General features: G+C 42.8%; 1 protein-coding gene across 7 annotated transcripts in view; it reads right to left on the bottom strand.

The window, feature by feature from the left end:
* Positions 1-19,796, bottom strand: part of GALNT11 (polypeptide N-acetylgalactosaminyltransferase 11) — a 43,711-nt gene that overhangs the window by 9,376 nt on the left and 14,539 nt on the right. For all 7 annotated transcript variants that reach the window (XM_058723735.1, XM_058723738.1, XM_058723740.1 and 4 more), the window contains exons 2-6: positions 13,710-14,042; positions 12,294-12,417; positions 10,577-10,743; positions 7,318-7,443; positions 5,128-5,377 (exon numbers count right to left, since the gene is read on the bottom strand). In XM_058723735.1, coding sequence (XP_058579718.1) covers positions 5,128-5,377; positions 7,318-7,443; positions 10,577-10,743; positions 12,294-12,417; positions 13,710-14,004 — 962 coding nt within the window. In that variant the 5' untranslated portion in view covers positions 14,005-14,042. The remainder of the gene's footprint in view (positions 1-5,127; positions 5,378-7,317; positions 7,444-10,576; positions 10,744-12,293; positions 12,418-13,709; positions 14,043-19,796) is intronic.

Below are 19,796 nucleotides of genomic sequence, written 5' to 3' on the forward strand. Positions count from 1 at the left end.
GATCAAATGGCTTAGGCCAGTAGCTCTCAAGTAGGACGATTTGTCCCCAGACATTTCATTAATGTCCGGAGACATTTTTAGCTGTCACAATGGGACGTGTGTGTGTGTGTGTGTGTGTGTGTGTGTGTGTGTGTGTGTCAGGGGCAGATTTCTACTGGTATCGGATGGGCTGAAACCAGGTATGCTGCCAGAGTTCCTAAAACGCACAACAGAGCACCCATCTCACGGAAGTCTCTGGCCCAAAATGTCAATACTGTCAGGACTGAGAAACTGAATGAGAGAATCTGAAGGAGGCTGGCCCTCAGAGAGACTCGTGCCCGCTTTCCAGCTGCGTCACTTCCGGTAACGGAGTTAAGGTGATGGTGGACCCTAGCATCCCAAGCTGCCTGCCAGAAGTGAAGCAAAATCTCTCTGCAGGGGGAAAACCATCCCAGGTAGGAATGTATTTCCATAATTTTTCATGACTAGGTCACCAAACAAAAATAAGCAACCAAACAAACCACCAGGCAATCAGGAAGATTAATCACATCAAAGAAAAACAAGAGAAACAATCTACATCAGAGACAGATGTTCAGGGGTTTTTTTCTCTTTTAAAGTTTTTTTTAATGTTTATTTATTTTTGAGACAGAGACAGAACATGAAGGGGGAGGGTCAGAGAGACAGGGAGACACAGAATCTGAAGCAGGCTCCAGGTTCTGGGCTGTCAGCACAGAGCCTGACATGAGGCTCGAACCCACAAACCGTGGGATCATGACCTGAGCCGAAGTTGGACGCTCAACCGACTGAGCCACCCAGGCGCCCCTGTGTAGGGGTTTCGAATAATGTGATTCTCAGGCAGAGACTTTAAAATAACTGCTCAATACATTCAAGGGTAAAAGAATGCAGAATTTGGCAGGTGGATAGACAGAGTCAAAAAAGAAACCAAACTTAGGCATATCTGAAAACGCTTCTGACCAAGAGAAGAAATTCCTTTGTCACTAAGACTTTGACACTAAGACTGCCGCTGGCTTCTCACCACAAACAGCGGAGGCCACACGTTCTTGAGTAACCCCTTCAAAGTCCTAAAACAATCTATCCACCGACCTAGAACTGGGCACCCCATACAGTTACACCTCCAAGTACCGGTGGAATGAACACATTCTTACAAAAGGATAGGAGTAATCACCAGAAGGTCTGACCAAAGAAAGTACATTTAAAATGAAAATAATCCCAGGTGGGAGTTTGCAGACAGAGACAGAATAAAGAGTAACATAAAAAGGGAAATACATGGGCAAACCTAAATGAATAATGGTCACATAAAAAACATCTTATTCAGTTAAAATACACACACACACACACACACACACACATTCTCTCTCTCTCTTCAACAATATAACCTGAGGGGTATAAACTGGAGAATGAATATTCTGAGATCCCTGCATTGTTTGAAATACCAATTTATGTCACACTTTGATAAATCAAGGATGTATGGTATCCTCTCTGGGATAATCACTAAAAGAACGGTATGTAAGAATGTATAACATCTAATAACAGGGTGGCAGCTGGGAACAGAATAATAAAAAATCCAAACTCAAGACCAAAAGAAAGAGAACAGGAAAAAAAAAAAGCAACAGATAGAATGCAAATAGTAGCATTGTAATCATAAACACAAAATACAAGTAATATTGAATGCAAGCAACTAAATTAAACGAAGTTTTTCATGCTGGTTCAACAACAAATCATAATATGAAAAAGCAACTACACGCTGCTTACAAGGGACACATCTAAATATAAGACCCCAGAAAGACTGACAACAAAAGGGAAGTTACACAATGTAAATATTAATCAAAACAAAGCTACAACAGTCATATTAATGTCACACTATAATGCAAAAGTTTTACTATTCTGAAAGTCTGGAATAAATGGGTTTCATTTACCAGAAGATTTAATAATTCTAAAAGATTTAATTCTAAATGCTCATACATCCATTAAGACAGGCTCAAAATATATGAAGAAAACATATAAAGAACTACAAGGAGAAATAAATATACAACTGTAGTGGGAAACTTTAATATGCCATATATTTTGTTTCAGTTTATTCATTTATTTTGAGAGAGAGAAAGAGAGAGCACAAGCAGGAGAAGGGCAGAGAGAGAGAGAGAGAGAGAGAGAGAGAGACACGGAGAGAAAATCTCAAGTAGGCTCCACACTGTCAGCACAGAGCCCCACGTGGGGCTCAAACTCATGACCGGAGCTGAAATCAAGAGTTGGATGCTTAACCGACTGAGCTACCCAGGCGCCCCATAACATACCACATTTAATAACTGATATAACATGTAAATTAAAAAATGAAAGTATAACAACCCTCATCACAGTGGGCACTGTGTAATGTACAGGATTGTTGAATTACTAAGCTGTGCACCTGAAACTAATATAATACGATATATCAGCTACACTTCCATAAATTTTTTTAAACAAAGTATGGAATATTTGAATAATACAATAAACTTGACCAAATACAGAATCCCATTTTTAACAACCAGAGAAAACCAATTTTCCAGGCACACAAGAAACATTTACAAAATTTACTCATGCACTTAACCATAAAGCAAATCTCATCAATTTTCAAAGAGTTAAAATACAGAATATTTTTTGACCACGGTGTAATTAAGCCAGGAATATACAATTACAAAACCCACATATGTCTGGAAAATAATAAATAAATGTAGTGCTAAATAACCTATGGGGCAGAGAAGACCTCACGATGAAAATATCTTAAAGTGAATGGTAAAAAATGATATGTCATAATTTGCCAAACCTGTAAGAAAGTTTATCATCTTAAATACATGTATTAGAAAAGGAAAAGGGATGACAATTTTAAATCTAAACATCCAACCTAAGCAGTTTGCAACCCTGGTATCATAAAAGTGCAACAGCTCACGTTAGAAAGGGGAAGAAAGTGGGGGAAAGTGGCACAAGGAGAAAGGGCCCTGATGTCCTCGCTGCACAAGAAGGAGTGTCAGGTGATGCTCTCAAAGTGAGCAAGTGACAGCTTTCTCCAAGCAACACAGTAACAAAAACCACACTCCGCAGCCGGGCGACAGAGAAGGCACTGAACAGAGAAGGCTCTGTGCTGACAGCTCGGGGCCTGGAGCCCATTTCAGATTCTGTGTCTCCCTCTCTCTCTGCCCCTCCCCCACTCATGCTCTGTCTCTCTCTATATCAAAATTAAATAAACATTAAAAAAATCTTTTTTGAAGTATTAAAAAAAAAAAAAACGATGAAAACCAACGCTGAGAAAGAGGATGAAACAGGCAAAAACTGGCACCAACACTGAGGACACACGGCGGCCGGGGCTCCGTCGTCTCACTCTGCGCAAGCTTCACCTTCTCCCAAAGAACAGCACGGACAGTCCGAAAGGACAGGACAAGGCGGAGGGACCACTACCGTGTGCCTCCGACCACAGGACGTGAGGTTGCAGAGACCGGAAACACTGAGGGACGTCCCCAGACGCGGCCCTGCTCCTGACAGAGGGGAGGGTGGGTCGCACCTACCCCTGGTCTCACTGAAATCAGCAAGACATGGACCAGATTCTCATGCAAAGCCCGAGGGACAAGACGACCACCCTCTGCCACAAGACCGCGCCAGGCCCCTGGAGCCGGCCGAGGTCTCCCCTCCATCATGTGGGTCAGATGACAGCAAGCTGGCAAGCATCCAAAGGCCAGAAGAAGAGCCACTGGCACTCCAGTCCCTTGGGTGTGGGGAACACAGGTTCTACTAAAGGCAGAAGCGAGTCAGGCCTCCAAGCAGGCGACCTCACTCTTGTACACCAGCAGCCATGGAAAACAACACTGGTAACCGCACCGTCTGTGACATTAAAACAACCGAAAACCACCAACCTCCCCATCACTGGCAAACTGGATAAATAGGTTATGACATAGTAACAGAACGTGACCGCTTTCACTGCTGTATAAAGTACAGCTACACACTGCGACACACAGGAATTAAAAAAAAATTTTTTTTAATGTTTATTTTTGACAGAGAGAGAGGCAGAGCATGAGCAGGGGAAGGGCAGAGAGAGAGAGAGAGAGAGAGAGAGACGCAGAATCTGAAACAGGCTCCAGGCTCCGAGCTGTCAGCACAGAGCCCGACGCGGGGCTCGAACCCACAGACCGCGAGATCATGACCTGAGCCGAAGTCGGCCGCCCAACCGACTGAGCCACCCAGGAGCCCCCACACATTTTTTCAAGCAATGTTGAGCAAAAGAAGCAAGACAAAATGAGTCCAATAGCTTCATTTTATATGAAGTCCCTGAAGAGGCAAATTACTACACTGTACTGTTCAGGGGCGCACACAGACGTGGTGAAAGGAAAGGAAAGCGAGGAAATGATTACCGGGGACCAGGTCAGGGTGATGACCCATCTAGGGGCGGGGGCTGTGGACCGGAACAGGAGTCCAGAGGGCAGCCGGCTGCTGTCTGTGGACCCGGGTGACAGCACGGGTGTTCAGATCACAGCCATTTATTAAGTCGTGTGCACAGTACGCCTATTTGCGTGTGTACTTCTTACCTACGCCATTTTTCCACAGGAAGAAAACCCAAACCGTAGGTCCAAAGACATTAAAAAGCAGAAACCCAGACAAACCTCTAAAGTCTACACGAGAAATTTATAACAGAAAACAAGGAATAACATATAAGCAGATGTGTAATACTGAGAACATGAAGGGGAACTGGAAACAATTCACACGCTGCGACCTGCGACGGTGCAGCAGGAATCCACCCTAAAGATCCTAATTACAGAAACGGCTTCTACGGCTAACGCTCTTCCCAGCGCCACACACACGAGCAGAGACCCGAAGGCAAGTAGACGACACGGAACTGCGATGATCAACGTGCAAACGGGGCGCGCCGCTCGAGTGTGCCACACGGTTACGCCCAGGACTGCCGATCCTACTCGTCTGCCTTGCTAGGTTGGAAACCCTAAGCCACCCATCTTCCCTTAGCAGCGGGCGCGACGTATGAAATTCGGGAAGCACTCAAGAGTTTGTAACGCTTCTGCTCCCTGCAAAGAAGGGATTACCTGTAAAATGTTTTTTCCTCTTTGGAAGAAGCGCCGATAGGAGTTTTCGAATCTGCAGAAGGAGTCTCACCTGATGGGTGCGGTGGCTCCTTCCGGTCCCCCGAGCTCAGAAAGGGGCACGAGGTCCCACTTGAAGTGCAGCCCCCAGTTGAACCCTCCGCGCACGACGGGGGACGAGCTGTAGGCGAGCGTGTCCGCACTGATGATGTCAATGACGGGGCACACGACGGTCCGCGGGTCCTCCCGGATGGCGGCCAGCAGGGGCTGCAGCCACAGCACGTTCACCTCGCAGTGGCTGTCCAGGAACACCAGGACCTCTCCTGAGGAGGCAAACGACAGGCGGCCGCTTGGAGCGTGCGACGTGCAATACAACCGGCCGCCCTCCAGCCCCACAGCTACACCCGTCCTCTGCTGCAGGCGGGGGGAGGAGCTGGTCGCGAGCTGGGCCTGAAGCCACCGCTGTGAGTGCGGAACGTGTGCAAACACACTCACTCTCCTCGGTGACGAGATTCCAAGTCTCACGGGACCAATTCTGTTCTCCGGACAGAAAGGTAAGGAGTGTGGTGCAAGGACAGTGGCCCTTTGTGGGTGGATGTTTTTATTACAATTACTGTAATCAAACTACCTCTAAACGTAGGGTACATTTCCTTGCCTCAGTCAACGGAGGACAGAGAACGTATTTTCACTGGTGACTCAGAAACGTGACTGCAATTATCAGTGACTGCCACGACAGTGACACGGGCTCCCTTCTCCCTTGAGGTCACCACTCAGCTGCCACATTCTCATTCCTGTTTGTTTCCCGTCTTTCCAATTCCCCAACCTTGTTGGCTGAAGTGGCCCTCATGAGCCAATGGGGTAGCCTTTCTTCTAGTTAGTAAAATAAAAACCATAAAGATTTTTATCCTGCATTTTTAACTTGATGCAAGAGGCATACAGGGAACGTAGAAGATGTCGCTATGAGGGAATGCCCCCTGCCCCCAAAGTTCCAGAATTCTCAAATTACCTTAATAGTTTTGTTTGTTTGTTTTTTGGCCTTATCCATGCAACTACCTGCAATATTATATATATAACATCTTAAAACGGATTCATTTAACTTAAATAAATTAATTTTAACGGGAAAATTTTATCAAGATCACTAACCTTACAGAGGTAACCCCCCCCCCCCACACACACACACGAATATAACGGAACCGATGCAGTATAACTGAGGACTAACCAGATTTTCTGGTGAAGATGAAACTTAACACCTGTTCTTTTTTTTTTAAAGGGGGGGATTAGTATATGCTAGAAAGGTTTTAAAGATGTATCAGTAAAATGGAGGCTTTATCTTTGATGGAATCAGAAGGACTGAGAGGGAATTTTGAAGAAGGTACCTTTAGAGTTTTGTAAGTTGCTTTTTATTTATTTTTATTCTTTAAAGATTTTATTTTTTTATTTTTTTTATTAAAAAAAATTTTTTTTTAACGTTTATTTATTTTTGAGACAGAGAGAGACAGAGCATGAACAGGGGAGGGTCACAGAGAGAGGGAGACACAGAATCTGAAACAGGCTCCAGGCTCTGAGCCGTCAGCACAGAGCCTGATGTGGGGCTTGAACTCACGGACCACGAGATTGTGACCTGAGCCGAAGTCGGCCGCTTAACCGACTGAGCCACCGAGGCGCCCCTAAAGATTTTATTCTTAAGTAATCTCCATACCCAATGTGGAGTTTGAACTTACAACCCCGGAGATCAAGAGTTGTATGCTCTACTGACTGAGCCAGCCAGGTGCCCCTGTAAGTCAATTTTTAATATTATAGCCCATTTCTCCAAGGAAAACCATGATGCCCTATCACCAGCAGTATGTAATCGTAGTAAGGAAGCACTGGCACAATTCAAACCAAACAGTCTGGGTACACGTAGTTTAAATGTTGTATTAAAAAAAAATACAGAAGCTCAGTTACAATTTTTCTTGGACTCTTCTCTATGGAAGTTAAACAACACCCAAACCTACGTGAGGAGCAGAGCACTAATTCACAGTAGGGGCCCCCAAGAAAACAGATCGGCTTGGACTCCAGAGCCCTCCTCTGTGGAGTCTGCGTCTGGGGACAGCAGGGGTTGGCGTTACGAAGAGGCCCTTCCCAAAGCGAACTAGCTTCGTCTCTCCTGCTGACAGTGTCCATTTAAGATGCTCACTTTTCAACCGATCTCTGCAGAATGAGGCTCCAAGGACAAAGCCCTTGTCGCTCAACACCCACCGAGAAGAGTGGCAGGAAGCTGTACCTGTAGCATGGGCCGCTCCGATCATCCTTCCTCGAATCAGTCCCTCACGCTTTGTGTTTCTTATTACTTTAATTTTTCCAGGGAGGTATTTTTGGACATATTCTTCTAGTTCTCCTTTCAAATCATCTGAAAATAAAGAGCCCATAGTAAAACCACATGAGACATGTACAAAGACAGTTTTTTATAGCTACTCTAAAATTGCACCTGGTACTTGCAACAACAGATTATCAAGTAAATATTACAGAATCTTCTGCTGCTTTATTTTAAAAAAGCATGGCAGCTTATCTCCTGAAGAAGAGAAAGGAAAACATGAAGGGTAAGAATGGAAACACTAGTCAGAACAGTTACCTTGTAGACTTACTTGTATTTCCACAGCAACTAGCACAATGCTTTGCATAAAGAAGGTCTGAAATGAGTACCTGGAGTGAATCAACGTTCAGCTGACTACACATAAATCAGGTTTAAAACAAAACCAAAGAATGAGATACAAATGTCTTTTGTTTGAACGTAATTTATTAGCTATTATTCCATTTCAGAATAGTCGACACAACTTCTACTGCCCCTACCAAAAATTATATAACAACAATAAACATGTCCTTTTACTAATTTAGCACCTTCCGAGTGCACTAAATTTTTATACGTTCTGGCTCATTCACCTTTCAATTTCATAACTTCAAAGAGCATCTAAGAAGTAATTCTTTCCATTGTTAGTAGATAAACCATTGTAAGTTAGCATGAATTTTTGCTTTTAGATAAAATAGCTACAAACTGAAAAACCACAAATTTTAAAAAAATATCGACACCATCAATTCTACAATTGAGTATTTAGCCAACATCCTATTTGGTTCAGACTCACGTTCTTGCTTTTCTAATCATTCATTTTTGAAATTAAGTTTTGTTTTCTATTAACCTTCCTAAATTTTCTCCTGTGCTATTTGAATATTTTTACCAAGGTTTAAGTAGTTTGCTCCCATTGGGCTCAGTGTACCTTTCCTCACTTTGTATATTTAACTGGTAGACCAATTCTGCTGTTGGTAAGAGGTGCTTAATAAACACTGGAGTAATGAAAAATATGTAACTGGCATACAATTTATCATGCATACAATTTATTAATATACCTCTGCAGCTTGCCGTAATGAACAGAAGGTTTGGAGCTACGTGGACTAGAGGTTTAATTTCAACTCTACCACGTAACAGCTATGGGACCTTGACCAAATTACTTAACATTTCCTCCTCTATAAAACGAGGACATAACCTCTCTCTCAAGGTAGCTGAGAGCCTAATGAGTAGCGTAAATAAAAAGCCTTCCATCCTGGGGTGCCTGGGGGGCTCAGTCGGTTAAGCGTGGACTCTTGATTTGGCCTCAGGTCGTGATCTCACAGTTTTGAGATCCAGCCCTGTGCTGTTACCGCGGAGTCGGCTTGGGATTCTTTCCCTCTCTCTCCGTCCCTCCCCTACTCATGTGCATGCACACACACACGCTCTCTCAAAATAAATAAATAAACATTAAAAAAAAATGAGTAAGTCACAGAGATGAAAAGTACAGCAGAGGGAATATAGGCAGTAATATTGTGATAACATTGTACGGTGACCGACGGGACTGCACTTTCTGTGGTGATCACCGTGTAATGTACAGAACTGTTTAATCAATATGTAGTTCAACGAAAACTAACATAACACTAGAATTTATTATACTCCAATAAGAAATTTAAAAAAGAAAAGTGTGTAATATACATACTGAATCATAAAACACTGGCATTCAGGGATCATCTAAGAGCTATCACAAAGCAATCCACTTTTATCTGGGGACGGTCGGTGTAACAGACTTATTAGATAAATATAAGCCAAGGCATTATGCTGACTGAAAAAAGCCCATCTCGAAAGGTCACGTACTGCACGATTCTATTTATGTAACAATTCCTGAAATGGCAAAATCCCAGAGACAGAAACAAAATCACAGAGATTAGGGGTGCCAGGGATCAGGGATGGAGTGGGTCGAGGAGGTGGGTGGTGTGAATATTAAAAGCTAGCATGAGGGAGATCTTTGTGGTCAGGGAGTTGTCTGTATCTTGATCGCAGCGGTGGCTCCAGGAACCTACACGGGATAAAATGACACAGAACTGCGTACACACACTGTGCCAATGCCAAATTCCTGGTTTGGATGTTGGACCAGCATTACGTTAGAAATAACCAATGGGGGGGGGCGCCTGGGTGGCGCAGTCGGTTAAGCGTCCGACTTCAGCCAGGTCCCGATCTCGCGGTCCGTGAGTTCGAGCCCCGCGTCAGGCTCTGGGCTGATGGCTCGGAGCCTGGAGCCTGTTTCCGATTCTGTGTCTCCCTCTCTCTCTGCCCCTCCCCCGTTCATGCTCTGTCTCTCTCTGTCCCAAAAATAAATAAAAAACGTTGAAAAAAAAAAAATTAAAAAAAAAAAAAAAAAAAAGAAAGAAATAACCAATGGGGGAAATGGGAGGAATGGGGGGAAGAGGTAACAGACCTCTTTGTAACTTGCTGTTACTAATCTATAGTTATTTTGAAATAGAACAATTTTTTAAAAAGTTAAGCCAAGGGGGGCACCTGGGTGGCTCAGTTGGTTACACATGCGACTTTAGCTCAGGTCATGATCTCACAGCTTGTGATTCGAGCCGCACATCAGGCTCTGTGCTGACAACTCAAAATCTGGAGCCTGCTTTAGATTCTGTGACTCCCTCTCTCTCTGCCCCTCCCCCACTCATTCTCTCTCTTTGTCTCTCTCAAAAGTAAATAAACATTAAAAAAAATTTTCTTAGGGGCGCCTGGGTGGCGCAGTCGGTTAAGCGTCCGACTTCAGCCAGGTCACGATCTCGCAGTCCGTGAGTTCGAGCCCCGCGTCAGGCTCTGGGCTGATGGCTCAGAGCCTGGAGCCTGTTTCCGATTCTGTGTCTCTCTCTCTCTCTCTCTGCCCCTCTCCCGTTCATGCTCTGTCTCTCTCTGTCCCAAAAATAAAATAAAAAATAAAAAAAAAATTTTTTTCTTAAAGATAAGCCAAGGGAAAAATTTCAAGGGCCAAACTTAAATAGCACAGTCTGAAAAAGATCACAAAGACAATGTTGTTTCCTCTAATCGACAGACATTATTTGTTGCTGACCCCACTGCCACTCTGCGGATGAGGGTCCTGTCCACCACCTATCCCGACACTCAGCTCCACTGATGCTCACTCTGGTGCTCACACGGCCACGATCAACAGCCCAGATCCCATGGCATCAACTGCAACAGCCCTTACCAAAGTCACTGTCATCGTCCACAAGGATGATTTCATGAAGGAGCTGGGCTGGCGTGCGGTCTAGAACGCTGTGCACCGTACGAAGCAAGGCAGACAAGGCTTCATTGTAGAAACAGATAACGACACTGGCAACTGGCAGGTCCGCGGGGTAAGACTTGTCTTTACATCTGTAAAGGCACATATGAGAAAAGGCGACATCTTAGAAGGTTCAAATGTTTTAGGTCATTATTCACTCAACACTAACTGCCCCTGTTCAGCCTCTTTCCTACATTGTAACAACAGTTTTTTAAAAAAGCACTGAAGAACACATCACGTGTCTTACTCAAGAGTTTTACATTTCAATAATTCCTCCCTCCAATACCTGCTACTCCGCTTATTTTTAGGTCAGTATTTAAAAATGATTTTTTTTTTCTTTTTTGGTACAGAGTTTACATAAAAATGTGTTATTTGTATGAAATCACTATAGGTTTTTAACGTAGCACTCATAAGCTAATGATCAGCTTCTCCACGATAAACATTCAAAAGAAAATAATATAAAACTTTGTATCTGAAAACTATTTTTTGCCCAACTTTAGAAAAACACTTGAGTAAACTAGGACATAAATCAGGATAACAGAAAAGCTTCTATCGAGCAACTGTGTGACAAAAAGGGTTGGGTGGCTTTAAGCAACAATCATAAAAAACCACCAGCTTCCAGAATAAAATCTAGAATTCCCTGTTCTTTCGTGCAGCATACAAGCCTTCTCGCATCTGGGCCCTGGCTACCCCCGGCCTCCTGGTGTTCTTCTGCTACAGCCACAGTGACTGCTGTCAGTGCCTTTCCAAGCAGTGTACCAACTCCATCTGTCTGCCATGCAAGGGAGGTGTCCCCACGCACGGGAGGTGTCCCCCACGCACGGGAGGTGTCCCCCAGGCACGGGAGGTGTCTCCCAGGCCCAGGAGGTGTCCCCACTCACGGGAGGTTTCCCCCATGCACGGGAGGTGTCCACCAGGCACAGGAGGTGTCTCACACGCACGGGAGGTGTCCCCAGGCACGGGAGGTGTCCCTTGTACACTGCTCATCTCAATGAGGCCTTCCCTGACCACTCTGGTTTGGGGGTCCCCACTTCACCAATTCCTACCACAGCCCTCATTTACCACCGCAATTACTCAATTCCTTATCTAACTCCCCTGCTAGATCCTAAGCCCTGTGATCCAGGGACTGCACCTTACTCTGCTTATTTCCAAACCTAATACAGTGTCTAGAAAACAAAGGTGTTCAAAAAGGTCTATGGATGGGTTGGCCAACCACATGAACGAAAAGCCTTTGAAGCAACAAAGATAATGAAGACAGAAAAGTGAGATGATGAATAAAATTCTTCACTGATTTTTGATCCCTTTCCCACAAATCCAATAAATAAACATCGAAAACAAACTTATGCTCAGAAGGTTATCTAATTATATGCGGTTAGTACCTCCCTGCTTTTCCCTATGATTTTAAATTTCAAGGGAGCAGCAAGCCGTGGAAGGCTGTCAGTACAATCTCAGCCCACGGGGCTTCAAGGCAGGCGGAGGGGAAATCTGTCTTAAGTGGTCTAGTGTCCTGAATACCAAAGTCTAACTGCAAAGTATCAACACCGTCCCCGTGACTTACGATGCTGCCACTAACAGCACCACGTCATTAAAACGCAGGCGCACACACTAGCGAGAAGCGAGAAACGAGAAACGAGAAACGTACGCGGCGTTCCTGGTGTCGGGCACATCTCTGCGGTAGCCCAAGCGGTTACTGATGAGCATGTTGAAGGCGTGTTTCTGATAGCCCAAGTCTCTCAACTCCTGATCACGTTCATCAAAAATCATGCCTGCAAAGTTTTACCAAAATGACAGTAAATACATAAAGCTAGAAACTTTCCTGTCAATGCTTTTATTTTTTTTTATTTTTTTTTATTTTTAAAAATTTTTTTTTAACGTTTATTTATTTTTGAGACAGAGAGAGACAGAGCATGAGCGGGGGAGGGTCAGAGAGAGAGGGAGACACAGAATCAGAAGCAGGCTCCAGACTCTGAGCTGTCAGCACAGAGCCCGATGCGGGGCTCGAACTCACGGACTGTGAGATCATGACCTGAGCTGAAGTCGGACGCTTAACCGACTGAGCCACCCAGGCGCCCCCCTGTCAATGCTTTTAAAAGGTCTATACAGCGGTCTGAAAGTCTATTTTATGAAAATTGAGGTATTAGTTTCCATTTCCCCCTGTCATTTTAAATATTTTCAACTGCATGTATTAGAAAATCATTAAGTCCTAGAAACAGATTTTATTTCTTTGAAACTATGATCAAATGAAAAAAGAATCTATTTTAACCTTTCCTTTATTAATTGTGGATCTTTCAATCTCTCAAAATCTCTTTTACTCCTAACATTACTTATTATTTGAGATTTCTAAGGACAAGATTAAAGTTCTTTCTTTGTTAAGTTTTAACGGTAACCAAAATGGCTCATTTATCCCTTAAAATAAAACTGCTAAAACCAGGACTCTAGAATTACAGTGTGCAAAAGACATATACAGTAGATTCTCACTTCCAAATTGAACAGAATATAACTTCTGAAGAAAAAAGTTTCCCTTTTATACTAAGATTTTATAAACTCCTATATTTAATATACTCCAGCATCTTAACAATTCTTATAAGTAGAAATCTTATTAGATATAAGTAATCTCAGCTTACCTCTAAACCCAATGGTTTATGTTCTGTTTTAATTAACTCTGCCTTTCAAAATATGTTATATATAGTCAAGTTACCTTTCAACCATTTCTTTCCCTTATTAAATAATGCTAACAATTAAAATCCTCCCCCAGAGGTTCCATTTTCTTTCCAGTCACTTAATTTTTCTTTCTTTCTTTTCTTTGTTTTCTACTCCGGACCTTATTACTTTCTCCCAAGTCCTCATAAAATATTGAAGTCAGAAACAGTAAATTAGAATATAACTCCCCACTGAGTCTGCAAAATCCTAGAACCTCAGCGAGTTCATTAACAAAATAAATTGGTGGGTGAAAATGACCCATTTCTAATCCCCTCTGCAACACATGACTCGCAGAACCGAGCTTAAAGCTCCAATGATTAAACACTCTGACACGCTACTAGAGGTCGAACACACTCACCCAGTTCAGAAGAGAATTTCGTGTTGCCTTTTTCTGGATCTTCAACGTGATTATCTATCATGTCATCAATTCTGTTTACTTTGAACTGTGACTCTAACACTCGACTTGGGCCTCGAGTGAAACGGGGATAGAATTTTTTGGGAAAGGGGCCATGGGGCCCGGACCCCTTGATGGGCACATTCTTAAGTGGCTGAGTCACTTCACTGAAGTTGAAATAAATAAAAAGCAAAACCGTCCAGGTCGCAGATGTGAAAAGGCATCCGTAACAGAAATATCGAGCCGTGACACTTCCCATTATAGACCTAACATCGCTGAAGAGTCATCTTCAATCTCCTGAAAGAGAAGAACGGCTATGTTAGACCCTGCGGGACATTTGTGAATCATCTACCAAGTTCACAGCCACTGTCTGCTAAATAACCAAGTAGAGCTTCTCAACTATTTACTTAGGACCCCTGTGCATACCGTTAGCAAAGACTCAAATGTAAGAAGATACATGGATGGCGCTGAACAAAAACTAGAAGGATTCGACAATTAAAACCACAGGCCAATGTGTCAGTGCTCGGAAAACCAATAGCAGTAAAACAGCTACTTGTTTATTTGCCCATGTTAAAGGATATTTTACCTTTGCTCTGGATTGCTTTCAGTGTGGTAATTTTTTTCAGGTTCTGGCTTTTCATGAGGAAAATGCAAGTACCTCATGTATCATGACAGTCTATCTAAAGTCCCTTTGCACCGTAAAATTATAGGACTCTTTTAACCTAAGGCTCTTAAAATCCGTTACTCAAAATAAGCAGCCCGAAGAAAACAGTTCTCTTCCCAATCAAAGATTGAACCTGCCCTAATGCCTATACTAGATTCAACAGTTCCAGTTCAACTTATTACTGAAAGCAGAGGCTTTAATCTATAGCTTTGATAATAAGCTTCCTGGTGAACTCTGATGCACAGCCAGATGTGGGAACCGATGGTGTAATGACAAGACAAGATTAAGTTCTGGTCCCATTCTGTCCCATACTGGCTATGCAACTTGAACAAATCACCAAATTTTCTTAGCCTTCATCAACTGTATTCAAGTTAACACTACAATCTACCTTACCTGATTCTTAGAATAAAATAAAATACTTAGAATTACATAAGATATGTAAAGTATCAGGTACAGTGATTAACACACAAAACAGTGATTTGCAGTGGATGGAGAGAAGCAGAGGCTGTAGCTAGCTTTTGTTTCATTTGTTCACTCTATTTCCTTCACTTAGCACAAGGAATGGCACATAGCAGCCACTGAATGATACTACAGAATGAAGGAATAGAGCACAAATTCAACAATGTTAACTTTTTCCTCCTCCTCATTAGGTCTAATATGTAATACGAATGGTATGCGTGACCACATGTTCCTTACAATGACCCACAAGTCCCTACCTCCTCTGCAATCACCTCTCTGACCATACCTCTCCTTACTTCCCTCCTCGTTCATTTCATGCTTAGGCACAGGTCTCCTTACGGGTCACCAAACGTGTCAATCATACTCCCACTGACAGATTATGCATTGGTCCTTCCCTCTGTCTAGAATGCTGGTCATCCCTGGGTGCCTGGGTGATTCAGTCAGCTGAGTGTCTGACTTCGGCTCAGGTCGTGATCTCGCGGTGCGTGGGTTCGAGCCCCATGTTGGGCTCTCTGCTGTCAGTGCAGGGCGCGCTTTGGGTCCTCTGTCTCCCTCTGTCTCTGCCCCTGCCCTGCTCGCACTCTCCCTCTCTCTCAAAAATAAACCAACGTTAAAAATTTTTTTCAAAAGAATAATTTTCATCCTCAACGGACTTCACCTCTGTTGAATCTTTGCTCAAATATCACCTTCTCAGTAAGTCTCTAGATTTTACCATATTTAAAACTGCAACTCAATCACCAAATACTAGCACTTCTGATCTTCCCTACTCCTTGCAACTTCTGCCTTCTTACACACTACATAATTACGTATTATTTACTGTCCATGCCCGCTGCTAGAAGGTAAGCTTCAGTAGGGCCAAAGCTTTTATCTGTTCATTTCCTGCAGTATCCCGAGCTTCCAACAACACCTGGCATGCAGCAAACATTTAATAAGTATTCATAGAGTTTAATGCATCAATTACTGTAATACAGTTATCGATATGTTTGCAAAATCCTGGGAATTTATAAACAAATGTACTGCTATCATGTTTGAGCGAAGCAATACCTTAAAACTATGCACAGAGATCATGACTGCCTTATTTCAGCAGTATGAAACTACGCAGAACAGGCATAGTTACTATTAGAAGAGGTAAAGAAAGAAAAACAACAGGCTCTCAGTGTCCAATTTCACAAGTTAAATAAAGGTCCTTGTGATACAAACAGGAGACTACTTTCCACTTTGTCTACTGCATGATCTTAAGTCCCCTCTTGGCTGCTGCGACCTGTGGGCAAAATGAAAAAGTTTTCTCCTCAAGACCTCACCCATAGGATTTGGTCAACTCCGTTCAAAATTTTTCCCAGAATACCCCTCCCAGTCCTCAACACAACAGCTCAAACATCGAGGTCTTGCTTCCCGAACTGTAGAATGTATTAACTCTCAACAGTTTGATCAGGTAGATATTATTTTCCTCAAGCTATATTATGGTAATTCTTTAGAGAGCAATTTTTTCCTTGGTCAATTCTTACACTAAATTAAGGAACCTATAAAAATGAGAGAAACTTATAAAATCAGGTCATTTATTTTTTTATTAAAAAAAAATTTTTTTAATGTTTGCGAGACAGAGTGCGAGCAAGGGAGGGGCAGAGAGAGAGGGAGACACATGTCCGAAGCAGGCTCCAGGCCCCAAGCTGTCAGCACAGAGCCCGACGTGGGGCTCGAACCCATAAACCGCGAGATCATGACCTTAACTGAAGTCAGACGCTTAGCCAACTGAGCCACCCAGGCTCCCTGGTCATTTATTTTATATAATTGACCATAACAGTCTTTCAGAAGCAACAGAGACACTCTCAGTTTTTAGACAGGTCAAGAAGTTAGCACTCAAATATGAAGAAAGTATGGGGCGCCTGGATGGCTCAGTCAGTTAAGTGTCCAACTCTTGATTTCAGCTCAGGTCATGATCTCACCATTCATGAGTTTGAGCCCTGCTTGGGATTCTCTCTCCCTCTCTCTCTGCCCCTCCTCTGCTTTCTCTCTCTCAAAATAAATAAAACTCTAAAAAAATATATGAAGAAAGTACAAGGCAGTCAGATACCTGTTATTTAATAAGATGACCAGTTCTTAACTGCTTAAGAAGTGAAAACATCCAAACGACACCCAAAAGCTGAAATTTTAATCTAATCCACGCTAACATATAATGAATCCAGCATCTACACAATAAAGCGTGCTATCTGTTCTTCCTTCTATCGGCAATCACCCGTGGCTTCAATATCTGAGGCTGAAAGCCTTTAAAAGGAGGACCAAAGTAAACATTTAAAGGTAGTTAATAGAAAACAGCTAGTGAACAAATTCTTTCGATCATAAACTTGGCCAGTTAACAAAGCCAAAACTTCAGCAGTTCGATGTCAACATAATACATTTCCAACAGTTAAATGAACAAAAGGCTAACCAGCTGTGCACATGAATTTCCAGTGAGACCAGGCAGTCATGGCCTGGCAGAGGCTGAGACAGGTGCCTTGTGAGCAGAGTCAGGGTTTCACCAGGGAGGTACAGAAGCAGACTGGGGACAGGGACATGCAACATGCCAATGGGAATGACCGACCACCTGGGCCCGATGGATCTGAGGTTCCGGTGCGGCTGAATGATCGCTGGCATCACACTACTACAGAGAGGAACACGGAAAGACTGAGTGTGGTGCCCGGAAAACGCAAGGCCAACACTCGCATTGGGGGAGGTACGGTTAACGACAGAAGAATCCTCTCCAAATACGTGAGCTGGAGCTGTGGCAATAAACAACGTGCCTAGAGCCTAAGTGCTACTATACTCGCCGTGAGCAACCCCCTCAGGGGACAGGGATCGTTTCTGTCTCTTCAAACCCATTCTGTCTGGCCCGGTGTCTAGTATTAAAAATTAACAAATACTGGTTTGGGTAATTAAAAATTATGCAGAGTGCATCTCTCTTCCAGAAGAGGTTACAGGACCTTGATTCTGTGCTATGTAAAATCGTACTTGGGGCACTTGGATGGCCCACTCAGTTAAGCGTCCCAACTCTTGATTTTGGCTCGGGTCATGATCTCACAGTTCATGGGTTCGAGCCCTGCGTTGGGCCCTGCACTGACAGTGTGGAGCCTGCTTGGGATATTCTCTCTCGATCTCTCGAAAACAATAAATAAATAAACATGTAAAAAAAAAAATCTTAGAGAAGAGTATATATGAGATAAGCACATCCTGGGGAATAAACATTTGTCAAGAGGAGGGGAAGGAGGAGAAAACAGCTAACCAGTTAAAATAGTTTCATCAGATGTAGTCATTATTAAGCAAAATATCCAGTATGCCAGCAAAAGTCCCAAGTCTTCCTTTCTCAGTCCAAGATTTCTTCATTATAAATTTGAAATCACTGCAAAAGTTAATTTTATAAATCAAGACGGTTTCATATGATTCTATGCATATCAATTTGAAAGCCTAGAAGAGTAACATTTAAGGAAAATATGACTTACTCAAACTGACCCCAGTCCCAACAGAAATGTAAACAGACCAATCATCACAGAAGAAATAACCTCATAAGAGTTCCTCAAAACAGGGACACCTGGGTGGCTCAGTCAGTTGAGTGTCCAACTCTCGATTTCAGGTCAGGTCACGATCTCACAGTCCACAATCTCGGTTATGAGATCAAGCCCCACATCAGGCTCCATGCTTGGGATTCTCTCTTCTTTCCCTCTGCCCCCTCCCCTGCTCGCACGCACTCTCTCTCTCAGAAGAAAGTTCCTCAAGACAACATAAACCACCAGGCACAGAGTTTCACAGGGGAATTCTACCAGTCCTTTAAAGATCTAATGACCCTAATGCTACTTAAGCCATTGCAGAAATAATTAAAAGAAATCTTCCAAATCTGTTTTATAAAATGAGTAGGACACTGATCTCAAAATCTGACAAAAATCGAACCTCTCCCAAACACACATCTCATTTACAACGACAAATCTTTGAAAAATATAAAAATTCTTAAGAACACTAAGCACAAACTTAACAAGAAATATCTTAAACATGTACAAATAAAACCATAAGACACTCCTGAGAGTCCCAAAAGATGACGTGATCACATGGAAAGATGTACCTTACTCTTGGACAGAGAAACCCCACATCATAAAAGCTCTCCCTAAGTTAACTTACATATATTACATAAGCATATTTAAAATACTAACAAAAGCGCCTGGGTGGCTCAGTGGATGGAACGTCCGACTGTTGATTTCAGCTCAGGTCATGATCTCAGGGTTGTGGGATCGAGCCCCACGTCAGACTCTGCCCTGACAGCACAGATCCTGCTTGGGATTCTGTCTCCCTCTTTCTCTCTCTCTTTAAAAAAAAACTTTAAAAATACTAACAGATTTTTTTTTTTCTAGAGCTAAACAAGTTGATTATAAAGTGTATTTGGGAAAGAATGAAAAAGCAGGCAATAGCCAGGCAAATCCTGAAAACCAAGTATAAGCAGGGGTGAGCCCTACTGAGTAGTAAACAAACTCCAGAGCTTTTTACCTAAATGGCACAGCATGACACATGCACAGACGAAAAACCAATGGGGCAGGATGAGAAATTTTGAGAAACAGACCCAATTACACTTAGAAATTTAGTATAAATGATTACAGATAACACGCCAGTGAGGAAACGAGTGACTTTTTGCAAACTGGTTTTGGGACAACTGCTTAGCCATATGGTGAAGGATACACTAGGGCCCACTCCTCACACCTAGACACATCTGATGTGAACTCGATATTTAAATATAGTAGATGAAAAATCAAACTACTGGGACCACATCAAAACAAAAAGCTTCTGCACAGCAAAGGAAACGATCAACAAAACTAAAAGACCTACTGAATGAAGCTATTTGCAAATGACATATCTGATAAGGATTAGTACCCAAAATATATAAAGAATTGATAAACCTCAACATCTAAAAA

This window comes from Neofelis nebulosa, chromosome 4 (assembly GCF_028018385.1).
Source record: "Neofelis nebulosa isolate mNeoNeb1 chromosome 4, mNeoNeb1.pri, whole genome shotgun sequence".
Taxonomy (NCBI): Eukaryota; Metazoa; Chordata; class Mammalia; order Carnivora; family Felidae; genus Neofelis; species Neofelis nebulosa.